Source organism: Misgurnus anguillicaudatus, chromosome 3 (genome assembly GCF_027580225.2).
Source record: "Misgurnus anguillicaudatus chromosome 3, ASM2758022v2, whole genome shotgun sequence".
Classification (NCBI taxonomy): domain Eukaryota; kingdom Metazoa; phylum Chordata; class Actinopteri; order Cypriniformes; family Cobitidae; genus Misgurnus; species Misgurnus anguillicaudatus.
In genome coordinates, this window is record NC_073339.2 from 28,006,519 (window position 1) to 28,021,925 (window position 15,407).

General features: G+C 37.1%; 1 protein-coding gene across 2 annotated transcripts in view; it reads left to right on the plus strand.

Moving 5' to 3' along the window:
* Positions 1-1,617: 1,617 nt before the first annotated feature.
* cntln (centlein, centrosomal protein) overlaps positions 1,618-15,407 on the plus strand; it is a 138,064-nt gene continuing 124,274 nt past the window's right edge. The window contains exons 1-4 of one of the 2 annotated variants that reach the window (XM_055205291.2): positions 1,618-1,856; positions 2,186-2,273; positions 4,605-4,693; positions 6,215-6,299. In XM_055205291.2, coding sequence (XP_055061266.2) covers positions 2,193-2,273; positions 4,605-4,693; positions 6,215-6,299 — 255 coding nt within the window. In that variant the 5' untranslated portion in view covers positions 1,618-1,856; positions 2,186-2,192. The remainder of the gene's footprint in view (positions 1,857-2,185; positions 2,274-4,604; positions 4,694-6,214; positions 6,300-15,407) is intronic. The other variant, XM_055205290.2, reaches the window with a different exon arrangement.

Sequence of the window (15,407 nt, forward strand, 5' to 3'; positions counted from 1 at the left end):
ACCCCCGTGTCTCTACGATGTTCTGATGCCGAGATATAACTGTTTGAATTTTATGTTGCTAGGGTGCTTAAAAGTGGTTGCTAGGGGCGTGGCTTAATTGCTCTGATACTATCCTGATAGACTGATTGGATGTCTGAATAAAATGAGCCCACCCCCTTGTCTCTACGACATTGTAAAGCGAAGATATCCCATCTGGAACTTTTTTATGTCCTTATATGGGCATGTTTCCTGCCCCATTATAAGTCAATGGGGCACTTTTGGGTGCCTCTTACACCCCAGGGGTACAGCTTACACCCCAATGTGATGTATGTTCTTACAGAGTCTACCACCCTCTTCAAATGTTATAACCCACATGTTTCTACAAAATCCTCGAGCAGAGCTATGACCCGTCAAAGTTAGGCCCAATGTTAAGTCAATGGGATTTTTCGGGTGGTTTTTCGCCCCCCTTTCAAAAATCCTGCACCCGATTGCTTATAAAAGTCATAGCACCCCTCTCCTCAATAATCCGGTCGATTTGAGCCCTCTTTCATGGGACTACGGCAAACCGTGCGGGACGAGTTACGCGCCGAAAAAGTGTCCAGAAAAAGAATAATAAGAAAAATAAGTATGACGAATAGTAATAGTGATGCCTTGCATAAATGCAAGCACCACTAATAATAATAATATCCCTGAGCAATAGTAATAGTGATGCCTTGCATAAATGCAAGCACCACTAATAAGATTAAGATGAAGAACAGTATGTTGGCTTTTTCAAGCCAACATAATGATAACATACAACAAGACATGGCAAAACAAAACAGGATCCATGACAGTGCCAAACGTGACACACACACACAATGATCCGACACAGGACATCACACACAATGGCTTTAAATAGGGAAGAACTAAACTAGGGAACGAGGACACACAGGTGAAGGTTGTAAACTTATTTGAATAATTAACAAGGCAACGAGGGGGCGGGGTCAAGACTTAAGACAGGAGAGCACGAGGCACACAAAACACAAACACAGGCCACGTGACTCTCCACACAAAACAAGACAACAGTGAGGGCTGCCATGATCCTGTCACATGAAACACATAAGACATACAGGGCTGACATGATCATGACACAGTGGTTTAAAAAACAGGGAAAAAATTAGAAACCAATACATAAAACAACTCGAATTAAGTGAACAAGAAGTACTGGCGTATCATATGCACGCAACATTGGAATTTGACGTTTTTGCTATTTATACGCACTTCATGAGAATTGGATGAAATTAGACATCTTTCTGACGTATGCAGCCTTTGAATGCGACCTCCAAAGGACGCAGCCTAATGAAACTAAACACAGCGGCCGTTTTCCAAACCGATGGCTGCAACCTCCAGAGGTCGAGTTTCAAGGCTGTATACGTCATCATCACTGTTTTATTTCAGAATATTAACAATTATAAAGTTGACTATTATTCTTAGTTAATCGTAAATTGTTTTAATATGCTTATGACGAATGTAATGCACAGTTAACAAATAAAAAAATCGGTTTTAACGACTCATGCAGCTTGCATATGCGACCTTTGCAGGCTGCAGCCTTCGGATTGAGAAACGGCCGCTAGAGACGAGCGAGTCGTAAAGAAATTCGCCTTGTCGTGAAGTGTTGCAAATAGCCTGTTGTCAAACACGGAACTGGCGCGATCATTTGAAAGAGTTCAATGTCTTTATTATTATTTCCTTACTCTAACAATCTCCGTTTTACATATGTGACTTTTCTTAACTCTCTGGTGATAACATGATGACAGATGACAGACTGCATTTTTTACATTTTATCGCAAATCCTCAAATCAACTTTAAAAGCATCGGTATCTAAGGACGCGTTGCAGGTTAGACACCTTTTTGTGTTATGTTGTTAAACATTTTAGTAAGCAGTTTAATTATTATTTATACATTTTTAATGTGCTTGTTCTGTAATGTTGCAATTGTAAACGATGTATGTGTTTTTGCAGTGTTATCAGTCAAGTTGTTGCATTAAAGCGTAACTTATGTAAGGTTTGATACAGTCTCGATACACTGTATGATAAATGCATAATCTCAGATTTTTAATCGCGCATTTATTTTACTATTCCGACACGATTTATTTAGTGTGTTATCATGGAAAACTGTGCCGACTGTAACGTTAGTGCAATATATGTGTGTGTGTATTTTTATTCAGAGGCTCAATGGACTCCAAAGACATTGAACGTGTTTTACTCCTTGAAGAAGAAGTGAAGAGTTTATCAGAGGAGCTTGCTCAATGCCAGGTATATTACCGTATTCCCTAGCCAGCCCTGTTATTTGTCTGTACCTTTTTTTGGTCTATAATTTTGTCTGCTAGGCTACACTCAACAGATTTCACACTTTTAGTGGCAACATTATTTTTTTCAGAATTGTTTTCTAAACTTCTCTCATTCTAAGATATCCTGCATATTGTTAAAGCCCCACCAGGTGGTGCCTAACAATAAATGCCTGCATTTTCGATAGTGTCATAGATTGATCTTGGTGACAACATTGGAAGTCCTAAAATAATGATTTATTTCTCATTCAAGTTAAGTACATAGCCTAGTTAGTTTGATCTACAAAAGGTATATCATCTGTGTATAATGGCAGTCTCTGTCTAGGTTTTCACTTGTTTGCAGATCAACAATATATTTGAAGAGTTTCGTTGCAAAACGAGATAACCACCGTTTTTTTAACTGTTCAGAAATCTTGTTTTTTGGTTGTGCATTCCAATTAATTTCAATGCAACTGCAGTTTGTTTGTTTTGATTTAAACCCTCATAACTTAAAAAATCCAGCTAAGTAGCACCAATAAGAACATGATAACATAATAATAAACATGTTTTGACAAAAATGTTAAAAAATGGATTTATATCGTTTTGCAACGAAACTCTTCATTTTTTGCCAGTTATACCTCTGTTAGCAAGCCCATATGTATAATCACATTAATCACATATGTATAATCAGGCATAATGCACTCGACCATCAAGAACTTTAAACTGCAGAATTTGACTAGTAAACATGAGATTGTCAGGGAGTCAGTGTTACTTTATTAATATTTGTATAAATAGCAACATTCAATTTACACACTCATCCAGTGGGCTTTCATGGTCTACTGTATAAGATTAATAATTCATCAAAAAGATTGTCCAATAAGTCATGTCGAATTCCCTTCTTTCAATGAGAAAGTCACTGTAATGCACAGGATGACGTATTGAGCTCAGTCAACAGTGTAGTGACCTATTTGATGGACGACTCTTTTTAATTTGTTACGAAATGCAATGAAGTGTAAAGATCTCAATTTTTGTTAATTTGCTAACTCTTTGGCACTCGCTACTTTGTACGTTTAGCCTATGGTCTTTCAAGGTCTGCCTGCACCATTTAGTAAATAATTAATTAGACACTTTTGAATAGGTTTTAAAATTCATGTACTAATTGGACACCAGCAGATTCTTCAGGGATTTATAACTTTAATCTTATAATGATGTGGACATAATTTAACAGATAATTTTATATTAAGTTGATCTGTTATAATTCATTTTTTTTATTAATGTCAGAAAATTTAGATTTTTAGATGTTCCTCATTAAATGTAATGTAGCCTAAAATCTTTGAAAGCCAAGGGCACTGGTAAACAGAATTATTCTTATTATTTAATTCTTTTTTTTATTTGACTCCTCAATCATGAGTACGATTAATAAAAAAAATCTGTTTCATTTGTTAGCAGGAATGGTTCATGCATACTGACATAGAAATCTTAACAGCTGTTTAGTATTTTTATTTTCGTTATGCTTCCCACAAGGAGTAGCAACATTGACAGGAAGTGAAAATGTAAAAATAATGTCTATTATCGCCATTACTTTTTTTAAATATTGAAGCATTGCTATACTAAAAATATTAAATTAATCTAATTTATAGTTGTGTGGTAGATTGTATTAACTGTTTGTTATTTTCTTTAACATGGTTTTATGTACTTATGTACTCTTAGTGTTAAAATTTTATTCAGTTCTTATTCTGTGAAAAAGCTAAAATAATCAAAATATTCAGGCACAAAGGATTATGGGTATTCCTTACAACATATGCTGATAATTTTAGGTCCATTTCACTTGAATGTTTAATGGATTTTATACGCTTAAGTTAAATGAACCCGCTAATGTTTTTGATTAAAATTTACTTCATTATTTTAGGACTATGTAGTGACTATAAAACAGTAAAATAATACAAGAAAATATATAAAATGACTTACTATTCCCACATAGTTCATTTTGTAAATTAATTAATTGTGTATTTATTATCATTTTACTTATTTCAGAATATTAACAATTATATACCTGCATCGTCTGATCAACAAATGCACATCCTCTTTTTTGCGTGCACAAATTGTGAAATAATGATACAAAATATAACCACTGAATTCACAAATATGTCTCTGTTTGTACAAATAGATGCACATTCACGTAAATATAAAATTAAACATTTCTCTGACACAAAATGAAAGACATTTGTTTGGTTTATTCATTGATAGTTCTTTATATTTGGCTTATAATTGCTTTAAAGCAGTTTTTTAATCTTTTTATTTGTGTATCTGTTTTTAACAGGCAGACAAGGAGTTTGTGTGGTCACTTTGGAAGCGGCTTCAAGTGGCCAATCCAGACCTCACCCAGGCAGTTAGTCTCGTAGTGGAAAGGTTGGTCACTTTTTAACATCACTCTTTTTTATATTACAAACAACAGCAAATGCTTTATGCCAGTTTTCCTGATTTTATCTTTTTTTAAAAATCGTTATGTTTTTAGTTTGGGTCTGAGACTTGAAATTAAAGCTGTTTCTGCTGCATGAAATCCCTGATTTGCGGGGCATCATAGCAGTTCTGCAGGGATGTGTGTTGGGTGACTGGGCTGTTGAACTCGGTTATGAGAGAATCGAGCACAGATGATGATCTAAACCCTCTTATCCTTCCTGCAGACTCCCTACCTCTCTTCCCATCTAAACACTGAAAAAAAAAATCTTCTTTGAGGGATAAACACAAGATTTAAGATGACTTATGACCCTCAAAGAGGGTGTGGGGAGCTACAAAAGTGGCATGGGAACCTGTTGAAAAAAAGAGGTCAAATTTACAGCTCTGAATGGTTGCCATAGACTTCTGTCTTTTAAACGTTATCATTGTGATCATAGATAAGAAGGATTTTAAACCTGAGGAAAAATTGCAACAACTGAAATTGTTTGGGTATAGCGATATATCTAATTGCATATGCATTAAATTACTTAATTGACATTCAATTATTTAGTTTCACCCAGATAAAAGTTCAGCAATATAAAGAGCTTACAGAAGCCTGTGTATATCTTTTTCTTTTTTGCGACCAAAAGCCATGTGTTTAGAAAATGTCTTCCTTGACTCCAGAACAAGCGAAAATAAAAGAGCCAGGCTACATACTCCTGTATCCCTCATGAGCACATTCCACAGGCACAGCCAACAAAACGTGCTACTCCTCAAAGAACTGGGAACATGCACCTGAGGGCATGTGCATATGTATAGTGCCACACGGGAGATTGACATGATAATTGCGCTGACTCTGTGAAGCACACAGGCTTATGGGAATTCTGGTCTGGTAGTAAGTGAACGCTTGGCTTGGGATATGGTTAACATCACCAAGCTTCAAGGCAGTGGTGTACTCTGAGGAGACCCCGTATCATGTCAGATGTCCTCAGGGAGAGATGGAATGAGAGAGGGTGGAAAAGATTGAAACAGTGAACCAGGGAAAGGAAGATCCCAGGTGAGTGGCGGCTGTTCAAACAAACTTGCCCCAATTGTGATTCTTTTGTCTTTCCCCCCAAACACCCACTAAAGAGGGCTAGATGCTGAAAGGGAGGGAGTGTTTGTGTTCCCGTGTGATTCTGTTTCTGTTTTGATATATTGATAATTACTGATACCTGGAGACTAGAGTTATATCCCATCATTCCCTGTTGACTTTCCGTGGTTTAAGCTGAGGGAACACGCTTAGTGGTTGAAAGGCAATTTTGCCTGTTTCTTCTCCCACAGCTTCTGGGCTGTTTTATCTCCTAACATAATATTGCAATTGCATCATATGAAATAGATTTAATACTTTAAATGTGAATGGTTAACCAAGGCCAGTAGATTAGTTTGCCCTCTTCTGTATTCCTTTACTATGACAGCTTCTAATGTTGATCTTCCGTTAAACCTGTGTACTAGGGAGAAGCAAAAAGCTGAGAACAAGGACTTGAAGGTTCTAGAGATTCTTCAAGCAAAGGACTACAGAATCCAAGAGCTGGAGCAGGTACTGAAAGAGTTTTACACCGGTCCGAAATCAACTAGGGTCTAGCAGGTGTATAGACATGCATGTGGTCCGCTAAACCACCGTTTCTCCTTTTTAATGAGCATCTCTGAGTGCTTGATAGATCTACTTGGATGACAGCTAATGATGAAGCCGTGTTGTTAATTCACCTTTAATCATGCCCCTTAATGAAACATCTGTCAGCTGGCTTCATTAGCTGCTATGACTCTTCACCAGCAGAGACTCCATCAAAAATATGTCCATACATACTCCTCATTTGTGTAAATAAGATTAGCCAAGACTTGAAAACACATCCTTTTACCCAATCTACTGCAGTAACTGTTATTATGTTGGCTTGATAAAACCAACATACTGTTGTTGTATCTAAGCTTATTAGGGACCAAGCACCAAAGGTGCTAAAGCACCTATTGTATTTGTTAGTAATATTATTATTATTTTGGTTAGCCATAGGAGTCTCTGGCAGCACTATGAACCATGTAAGAAAATGATCAAATTTTGCACACTTGTGGGGGGTCATCAATACTCATGTGAAGAACATTGGGGTCTCTAGCACTAACTTCACAGCGCTACCAGCAGTTCAAAAATTCACCATTCAAACAATTATGAGATTGCTCTCATCACGGTCCTCACATTCAATACCTTACATTAAAGAGCCCCTATGATCCGAATCACATTTTAATATTACCTTTGGTGTGTAAGTGTGTATTAGTACATGTAAACGATATGCAAAAGGTACAAACCCCAAAGTACATGATGAGTTATCGTCTTCAATGTGAATCTCCTTTCTTGTACTACAACAAACACACTGATTGTAGGCAACAGTTTACTTTCTGTGATTGGTGATGTAGACAAGACCGACATTATCATAATTCCTCCCACTTCGGACTCACAGCCTGTAAGGTAACTCCTGTGACGGAAAATTTTAAACTTGGTAAGGATCATCACATTTCCGGCTGACATCAGAGGTATTCAGACCAATCACAACATAGAAATTAACTGGCCATTCAGGGACACAGAGCTTTTCAAATCTGTGCGTTACAGTAAGAGAGTGAAATCTAGTGCTACAAAAATGTTTGGTATGTGGAAAATGGTGTTTTTTTAAACAATAAACCATGTGAACACATTGGGCCCTATTTTAACGATCTAAGCGCATTGTCTAAAGGGCATGGCGTACGTTCTAAACCGGCGTGTCCGAATCCTCTTTTGCTAATTCAACAATGGGAAAATGGTTTATGTGCCAAGCGCATGGTCGAAAAGGGTTGTTCCTATTTTTGTAATGAGTAATGTGAGGTGTGTTTTGGGCGTAACGTGCAATAAACCAATGAGAGTCTCAGCTCTCATCCCCTTTAAAAGCTAGTTGCGCTGGCGCTATGTCTAATCCCTATTTAGATGACGGACTTTGTAAACTGAAAAACTAAGCGGAAGAAGAAGACCCCCAAGTTAAAAATAATGTTTAAAATTGTTTTTTTTTTCATTTTTATTGAAATTGTTTTTTGTTAAAACCTTTAAAAGCCGTTTTCTTTCAGTCATAGAAGTAAAAATAGCATTTAATTGCTGTAAATGTATTGATATCCTACATAATCATTGTAATCTCATAAAATAATGAGCAAATATGCAAGAAAAGGTTTGTACTCTAAAATACTTTATTTGTAACAAACAGGAGATAAAGAATTTATCTCCTAAAAAGAGAGCTGTTTCAGCACTTGGACAGCGCCATGGTTTTTAAAAAAAGCATTACTTAAAAACGGTTCTCATCTCACCATATCCACAGGTACAGAGTCATCATATACAATTAATCCGTGGGGTAGCATTTAAAAAACTTTTAAAAATAGATGCTTTTGTTTAAAGCAGAGCATTTATTTACTTACCTGGCTACAGGTGAAGCAGCTCTTTACGCCTTCTAACATCTCATAATTAGTCCTCATTTATGTCCAAGAGACTCAAGAATAATCTTTTACATTTTAATTCTTTGATTTTTTTCATATTTAAAAGCGTTTTTGTGCTGCTGCGCATCCAGGAATCCCGTTTATAGGCGCATATACTAACGCGCTCTTTAAATAACAAAAAACCATTGCGCCATTGACTTTTGGACCAGGTTTTAGTTGGTCAATGGCATAGTCTATTTTAGTTGCCTCAAAATAGCAACGTGCCAACAATGCACCTGAACACACCTCGTTTTTAGATCAGAAAGCCCATGGGCGCAAACATGGGCGCGAATGCATTTGCTATTTAAACAACGTGGCGCTAAACGTGAAAATGATAATTTTGCCGGGTCAAAACTAGCAAAAGACACTTGAGTCGCGCATTGGACTGCATTGCGCTGGGTGTATGATAGAGCCCATTGTATTATACCAAATACACCAAATATTGTTGTTTTTTTAAACAATAAAATAGGTTAACTTTAAGACTCCTTCTATTACAGTAGTGGCCATTTTGAAAAGTACAGTATCGTGTTTTTTTCTCTTCTCCTCCTTCAAATTTTGTTCAATTGTTATGATTGCTAGACTGCGCAGAAGTGACTGAGCAGAATTTAGATTTTTTTCTCAGTTCAATTGGTATAATGTCTTAAAAAACTTGACTCTAATATCACACATACCTGCAAACTTGTCGCTTTTGAATCAGAATGTGTCATTTATGTGAATCGTGTAGATCTGAAGATTTTTTTGTATGAGGGGCGTCGGTCAGTCAGTCAGAAATTGTAAGATCGTAGACTAAAGTGAGACCATCTTTCAAGCTGATGTCCTCACGTCTTTTGACCAATCAGCATTCAAAAGCCAGATAAGGTCATCCTCTTATTTTTAATTTTTTTCTAATGATGTTATGCTTTTAAATTGACCTGTAACGTAGGTACTAGTTGCTAAAGTTTGCCAAATCAAGCGTAGTCTGTTAGTTAGTCAGTCAAGTTAGTTCGTCGTGATAATTTTTTTCTAACGTTAACATTACCGCATCAAAGTTTTACCAACCTGTTATTATGCTTGTTAGCACGTAAGGGATGGGCAACAGCAACTGGCAGGCAAGGGCCTCATACAGACCGCAGTGTCTATAAATAAGGCCCGCAGGAACAAATTAAACTAGGAGTATTAATTTTAAAACGTTTGAAAGGCAGTCACACAATAGCGTTCTGATTACGCTAACTCTAACCAGGAGAGATCACTCATTTCTAAGGCTGCCTCCTCCAGAGGACGCTTTTTAAGGCTGCACATGCCATCAAGGATGTCTTTTCATTCTGTATAAATATGAATCACAACAACATGCATACAAACATATGACTTTATATACAGCATTTTGCGGTTAGTAAGCAGATGACCCGACGTGCCATCTCCGCATCTGCCGTGCCCCGGCCACCTGACTATAACCATAATTTTATGAGTGAGAAGGCAGAGGGAGATTCAAATGCAACAATTTATTAGACAAGAAATAAGCCAGGCAAAGGTCATATCAGAATCAGAAATATTCAAACTGCTTTTGCGCGTTGGTTGGCCCTGAGCCAGAAATGGACGCGTTCAGGGCTTGTCATATATCACAACTAATATGCAGTGTTTTCAACCAACCAAATAATGTTTATTTTATGTTTCAGACATTTAAATACACATAAGTACTAGTAAAACAATACATTTGTAGTTTGTAAAATACACACTGATGTCTATGGAAAGGAAGCAGAAAAAAAATCTATTTAAATTTAATTTGCCGACGTGTTTTATTCATATATCAGACACACATAGCGGAACTATAAAGTCTAACAATACTCTATTCTTTTCCCAGTTCAACAGCCACTTTCATGTATTTTGGGAGAAACTGGGGAATTCAGGTGCTGTTAATCCAGTTACCAGGTTAACAGGTTATAAATCAAGATCATTTATAAAGGTTTTTAAATGAAGAATCAGAATATCAGATAGTTGACATGGTAAGCAAGTTAGTGAATATTTTAATAAAAATGTTAAAATGAAATAAAACGAATAGCATACATCTGTTAGTTATTGTGGCTGTGGTGTGCCAAGTGACAATCTTGACGCTTCATCATGGACAAAAGGGGTCAGTTATGGATTGTTGTTTTTTAGTTGGCCCAAACTTGACTCAAATATAAAAAGTATGTTTGCTCAACCAGCTTTATAGTTCATTCAACCAAAATTTTTTAATCAGTTGAATCTTTAAAAACTTACAGCAAAGACTCTGTCAATTAAAATTTAAGTATTTACTCAATGTTTTATGTGTTACTTCAAATAATATTTATTATTTGGAAATTTTTTAATAAACTTTAAATTATTTATGAAATAATTTATGCTGGTGTTGTTAAAAAAATAATTAACTTCAGTCACATAAAAACAAAAGCTTTATTCACTTATCATACAGACTGAACATACAAAATTAGGTCTTTTCTAAACAGAAGGCATAAAACAGTCCAAAAAGCACTCCAAACACTATTGGGCGGTTTTCTCATACAGGGCTAATCACTGACTAAAATCCTGACATCTCTTAACATATGAGTGCTATTGTTTTGTCTCAAAATGCACGCCAGTATTGTATTTTATAAGGTTTGTTTGTAAAAATGTCCCAATTATAATTAAGACTGGGTCCTAAACCCTGTCCGGTAAACCAACCCTGTATATCCAGGCTATCTTAACTAAAATACCTCCACTTTAACTCGGACACGTAACATAAGACACCTTTTTATAACTTTTATCTTTACAAAAACATTGAGTATTTGCGTCTTTGCTAATTAATATAGTCTAAATTTTTTTTTTTACAAACACTTACCTGACGTGAACTTGAGGAAATGGCTGATGACTTGTGTCGTTGTGTGAATCAAGTGATTCCGGCTGAAACGTGCGGATTGATCTCAGATTAAATGACCTGTGATCCAGATCCTTCCGAGTTAAGACATTTAAAATTTAAAACACACGCACATACATACACACACATACGTGCGAGAGCACACACAGGTACACACACGGGTATATTTAGAAGTTTTATTTAAGATTGTTATGATATTGGGACTATTTCTCCACCCGCTCATTCAGCTCTGAATTTCAAATTCGCAGGCAGCCCGGTTATAACAAATGTAAAAGATATGAAACATCACTCAACAGCGATATCAATTAAGTGCAATCCTAAAATATGATTTAAAACATAACCCTTTCATTGTTAAGTATGAGAAATTAAAATAAATTAAATCACGTCTAACACCACAAAGATATCAGAGCCAGCAGTCGATTTCTGATGGGCTAGCCGAGGCGAGGCTGCGCTGGGTGGGGTGTGAGTGCTGAGCGACGGTGATATTGTGGTGATATCTCCCTCCGAAAGTGTCGGAGCACATTTTTAAATAGACGCTATCTTTATTAACCGGCCGCATATTTAAACTTAAAGCACATACATTCACGCCTGAACAACCAAATAACAGTAATATTATTAGCATTTTGTTGTCAGGAAACATAGCTGTCATAAGTCCACATATTGACCAGATTTGTCTTAATTAGTTCAGTCAACACTAGCCATTCTGAATGTTGACTGGATTTGACTTAAAATAATAGGTCTTCTCAACTAAGCTCAAACAAGAAAATTGGTTTAACTTATATATTTTTGCCCGTCCAACATTTCATTAATTAGATTTTTTACAGTATATATAGCAATATCGCTCGAGTAGGAGTGTGATATAGCTCTATATCATCACGGCTGTGATTAGGCCAGAGGCACGAGGCCGTAGGCCTCGTTAACACTAGAAAACAACAACGGAGTAATTTTAAAAGCCTCTTTGTTTGAGAACTACTACTTCCGCCACGGATTTGAGGGCGGCCAGAATGACAGGTAACACTTTCGGCTGCTTTGAATCTCATATTAACTCAATGGATGGATTCGCCGTTTTTAAATATTACAATTTCTTGGTCACAAAGTGTAGTTTTAAGATTAGTTCAGTCGAGAATATATATGTATTATATTTAAATCTACAGTCGATTAGTAAAGATAGCGCCCGTTTGAACGTTTGCTTAGTGAGATTCGGTACGTATGAGAACCAAAGCATGAGCGGACGTCAGTGTTCACTCGCCCCGCTGACCACCGCCCTCTCTGGGCTACATCTTTAAAAGGGATTCCCTGGCTCTCATGTTGGCCTGATGGTCAAAAATTAGATTAAATCACCAGTATTTGGTGTCATGATGAAACTATTACTTGTTTTCTTATTCATGTTTAGTGTCTTTTGTGTTGTTATTGTTTTGGCGCGAGGTAAAAGTTAATAAAACTATACTATATAATGTTACTATTGGTTTACCATTTCATCTTAACGCGATACGAGCACTCGATTATTATTAGACTTCGTTCTTGTCAGAGTACTATATAAAACTGTTTTTTATAAGTGTCAGAGAGATGTTTTTGCATGCTGCTTATAAATATACCAGTGGCGATATCTCATAACATGTTTTAATAGTCACGTCGCGATTAAATTAATGATCAATGTCCACATTTAAAAGCTGCGGTGCTTACCTGCAGTTCCACTGTGTTTTTGCGTTCTGATAAGAGATATAGCTCCAGAAAAAAATGAGTGTTTACATTCCAATTTCCAAGTGTTAATCGTCCACACGATGTGACAAGACATTACTCCCATTAACTTTAACGTAACATCCAAGAGCGCTGATCTTTGACTGTTATTGGAATAATAACTTCCGATTGGGGATTCACAGACTGATTTATGAGCTAGTGAACTAATGAGACACACGGAGAGTGTTTAAAAACAGGGCGTCTGTGTTTTTCCATTCAGAGATGAGCCTGTTTAGGACCTCCATTCACTAGGTGGCGGAATGATACGAAAGGTGAAGCGGTTACTGTGCCGTTATCAGTACAATATCGCATAGCTCTTAGCCTATTGAGACTATTCTGCATCCATTTTTAGGTGTGCCAGCTGCCACTGTGGGTGGCACGGGCACACCCTTGCACACCTGTGGCTACGCCACTGAATGAGAACATAACTATACATACCAACCTTTGCTTTTGTTAAAAGACATCTGCTGTTTTCTTAAAGTTGACTTGACTTTTAATTTACTTACAAGAAGGACATTTAGTAATTCTCCAAAATTGCTTGGATTTATACTGACAGGTGCGATTAGCTTTGTCACATTAGATTAAGCTAAAGTCCATTAGCTACACAGGTACAGATGCAGAAATATTGGCTATAATATATAATTGCATATTTGTATAAATGAAGTTTGTGTTGCTGTTAAAATATAATTATAAATAATAACAATAGCAATTTAATAAAGTTCTATTCTCACACATACTATAAGTTGTGTGTGATTTATTTATTTTTTGTTAACTAAAGGGGGCACCACCGTAAAAGTCCACTTAGGACATCCATAGGGCCCTATAAAATCCGTTGAATTTTTTCCCAAATTCTGTTTTGTCCGTTTCATTTTTTTACCATTTACTGTTATTTTAGTCATAAAAAGAGTGTGCCTTCAATATTTATGATTAAAATGTACACAAATACAATAGGAATGACCTTAATTTTATTTAGGTAACATTTTTCTACATTCCCTGTTTTCAGTAGGGCTGCTCGATTATGGGAATAACAGGATAACACTGTAAAAACATGCCCAGATTTGCTTCCCCCGGTCTGCATTTTCCCCATACATACGTTCTTTTCCCACACAAAACAGATTTTTATTCAAAATATGTAAAATTCCACAAAATTCCGCGTTAACACTAGATTCTGTGTTAATTTGCCAAATCCGCGATTCTGTCCGCGAATCCATGATCGCGGAAATTAGAGGGCCCTACATCCATGGCCAGCAGTAGCCCTAAATTCTGTATTATCCAGTATCCAGCAGCCATATCACCCTGTAGCCCAAGACAACTTGTCCACTGAAGCTAAGTAGGGTTGAGCCTGGTCAGTACTTGGATGGGAGACCTCCTGGGAAACCAGGTTGCTGCTGGTAAAGGTGTTAGTGAGACCAGCAGGGGGTGCTCACCCTGTGGTCTGTGTGGGTCCTAACACCCCAGTATAGTGACGGGGACACTATACTGTCAAAAAGCACCGTCTTTCGGATGAGACGTTAAACTGAGGCCCTGACTCTCTGTGGTCTTTAAAAATCCCATGATGTCATTGGCCTACTAATTATCCCCATATATACTAATTGGCTATATCACTCGGTCTCCTCTCCACTAATAAGCTGGTTTGTGGTTCTGGCGCAATATGGCTGCCATCGCATCATCCAGGTAGATGCTGCACATTGGTGGTGGTTGAGGAGATTCCCCCATTTATATGTAAAGCACTTTGAGGTGTGCAGGAAAAGCAATATATAAATGTACCAAATTATTATTATTATTTTTTTTGCAATTTTTTGGTTATTTTTCTCAAATGAGACCACCTCGATGACCTATATAGACGACAAGCCAGCTATAGTTCCCAGCCGATTCCCGTATTACAGTGTTGTCGTGCTACACATATATAATCATTGTAGATCCGTGTAACACCTCACAATTCTGTTTTCCCCTTTTTTTCAATTTTACATTTGCTAAATTATGACTTCAGACTTTTTATTTTTGCATTTGAGTGTACCAGAATGCTTAATTTACATGTTAAAGCTGCCGTCGGCAGGATTGAGCTGACAGGGTTTCTGCAGCACTTTGCAGTTCGGACGGCCCGCCTAAGCTGAGAAACCCTACCGCCGTAAAGCAACACTATGTAGTTTCCATGTAAAATGACTTACAGCTCCCCCATGTGGTTGAAAAGCGCAACAGTGCCTTGTATCAGAGACTCTTCTGCAGGCAGGGGGAGGGGCGGGGCTGTGTGCTCTACCCTCCACCACCACTTTCAGAGTGTGCTTGTAGCAGCTAGGAGGCTGCTCGGGTTGCAGCAACAGTACAATTTGTCCAATTAAAAGTTGTTCTATCACTGAAATAATTTTAGAGACATTATTTAAAGGTAAAAAAACTACATAGTGTTGCTTTAACTTGGTCGTCAAAAAAAAAAAATGCTGCACAAAAGGCCATCAAGTGCATTTCGGAGAATAGAGTGGACGCGCCTCACATCGCGAGTCTATTAGTCTATAGTTCTTGCAAATTTAAAGTAAGTTAGCTGTTGATTTTTGTTGTTTGAGCAAC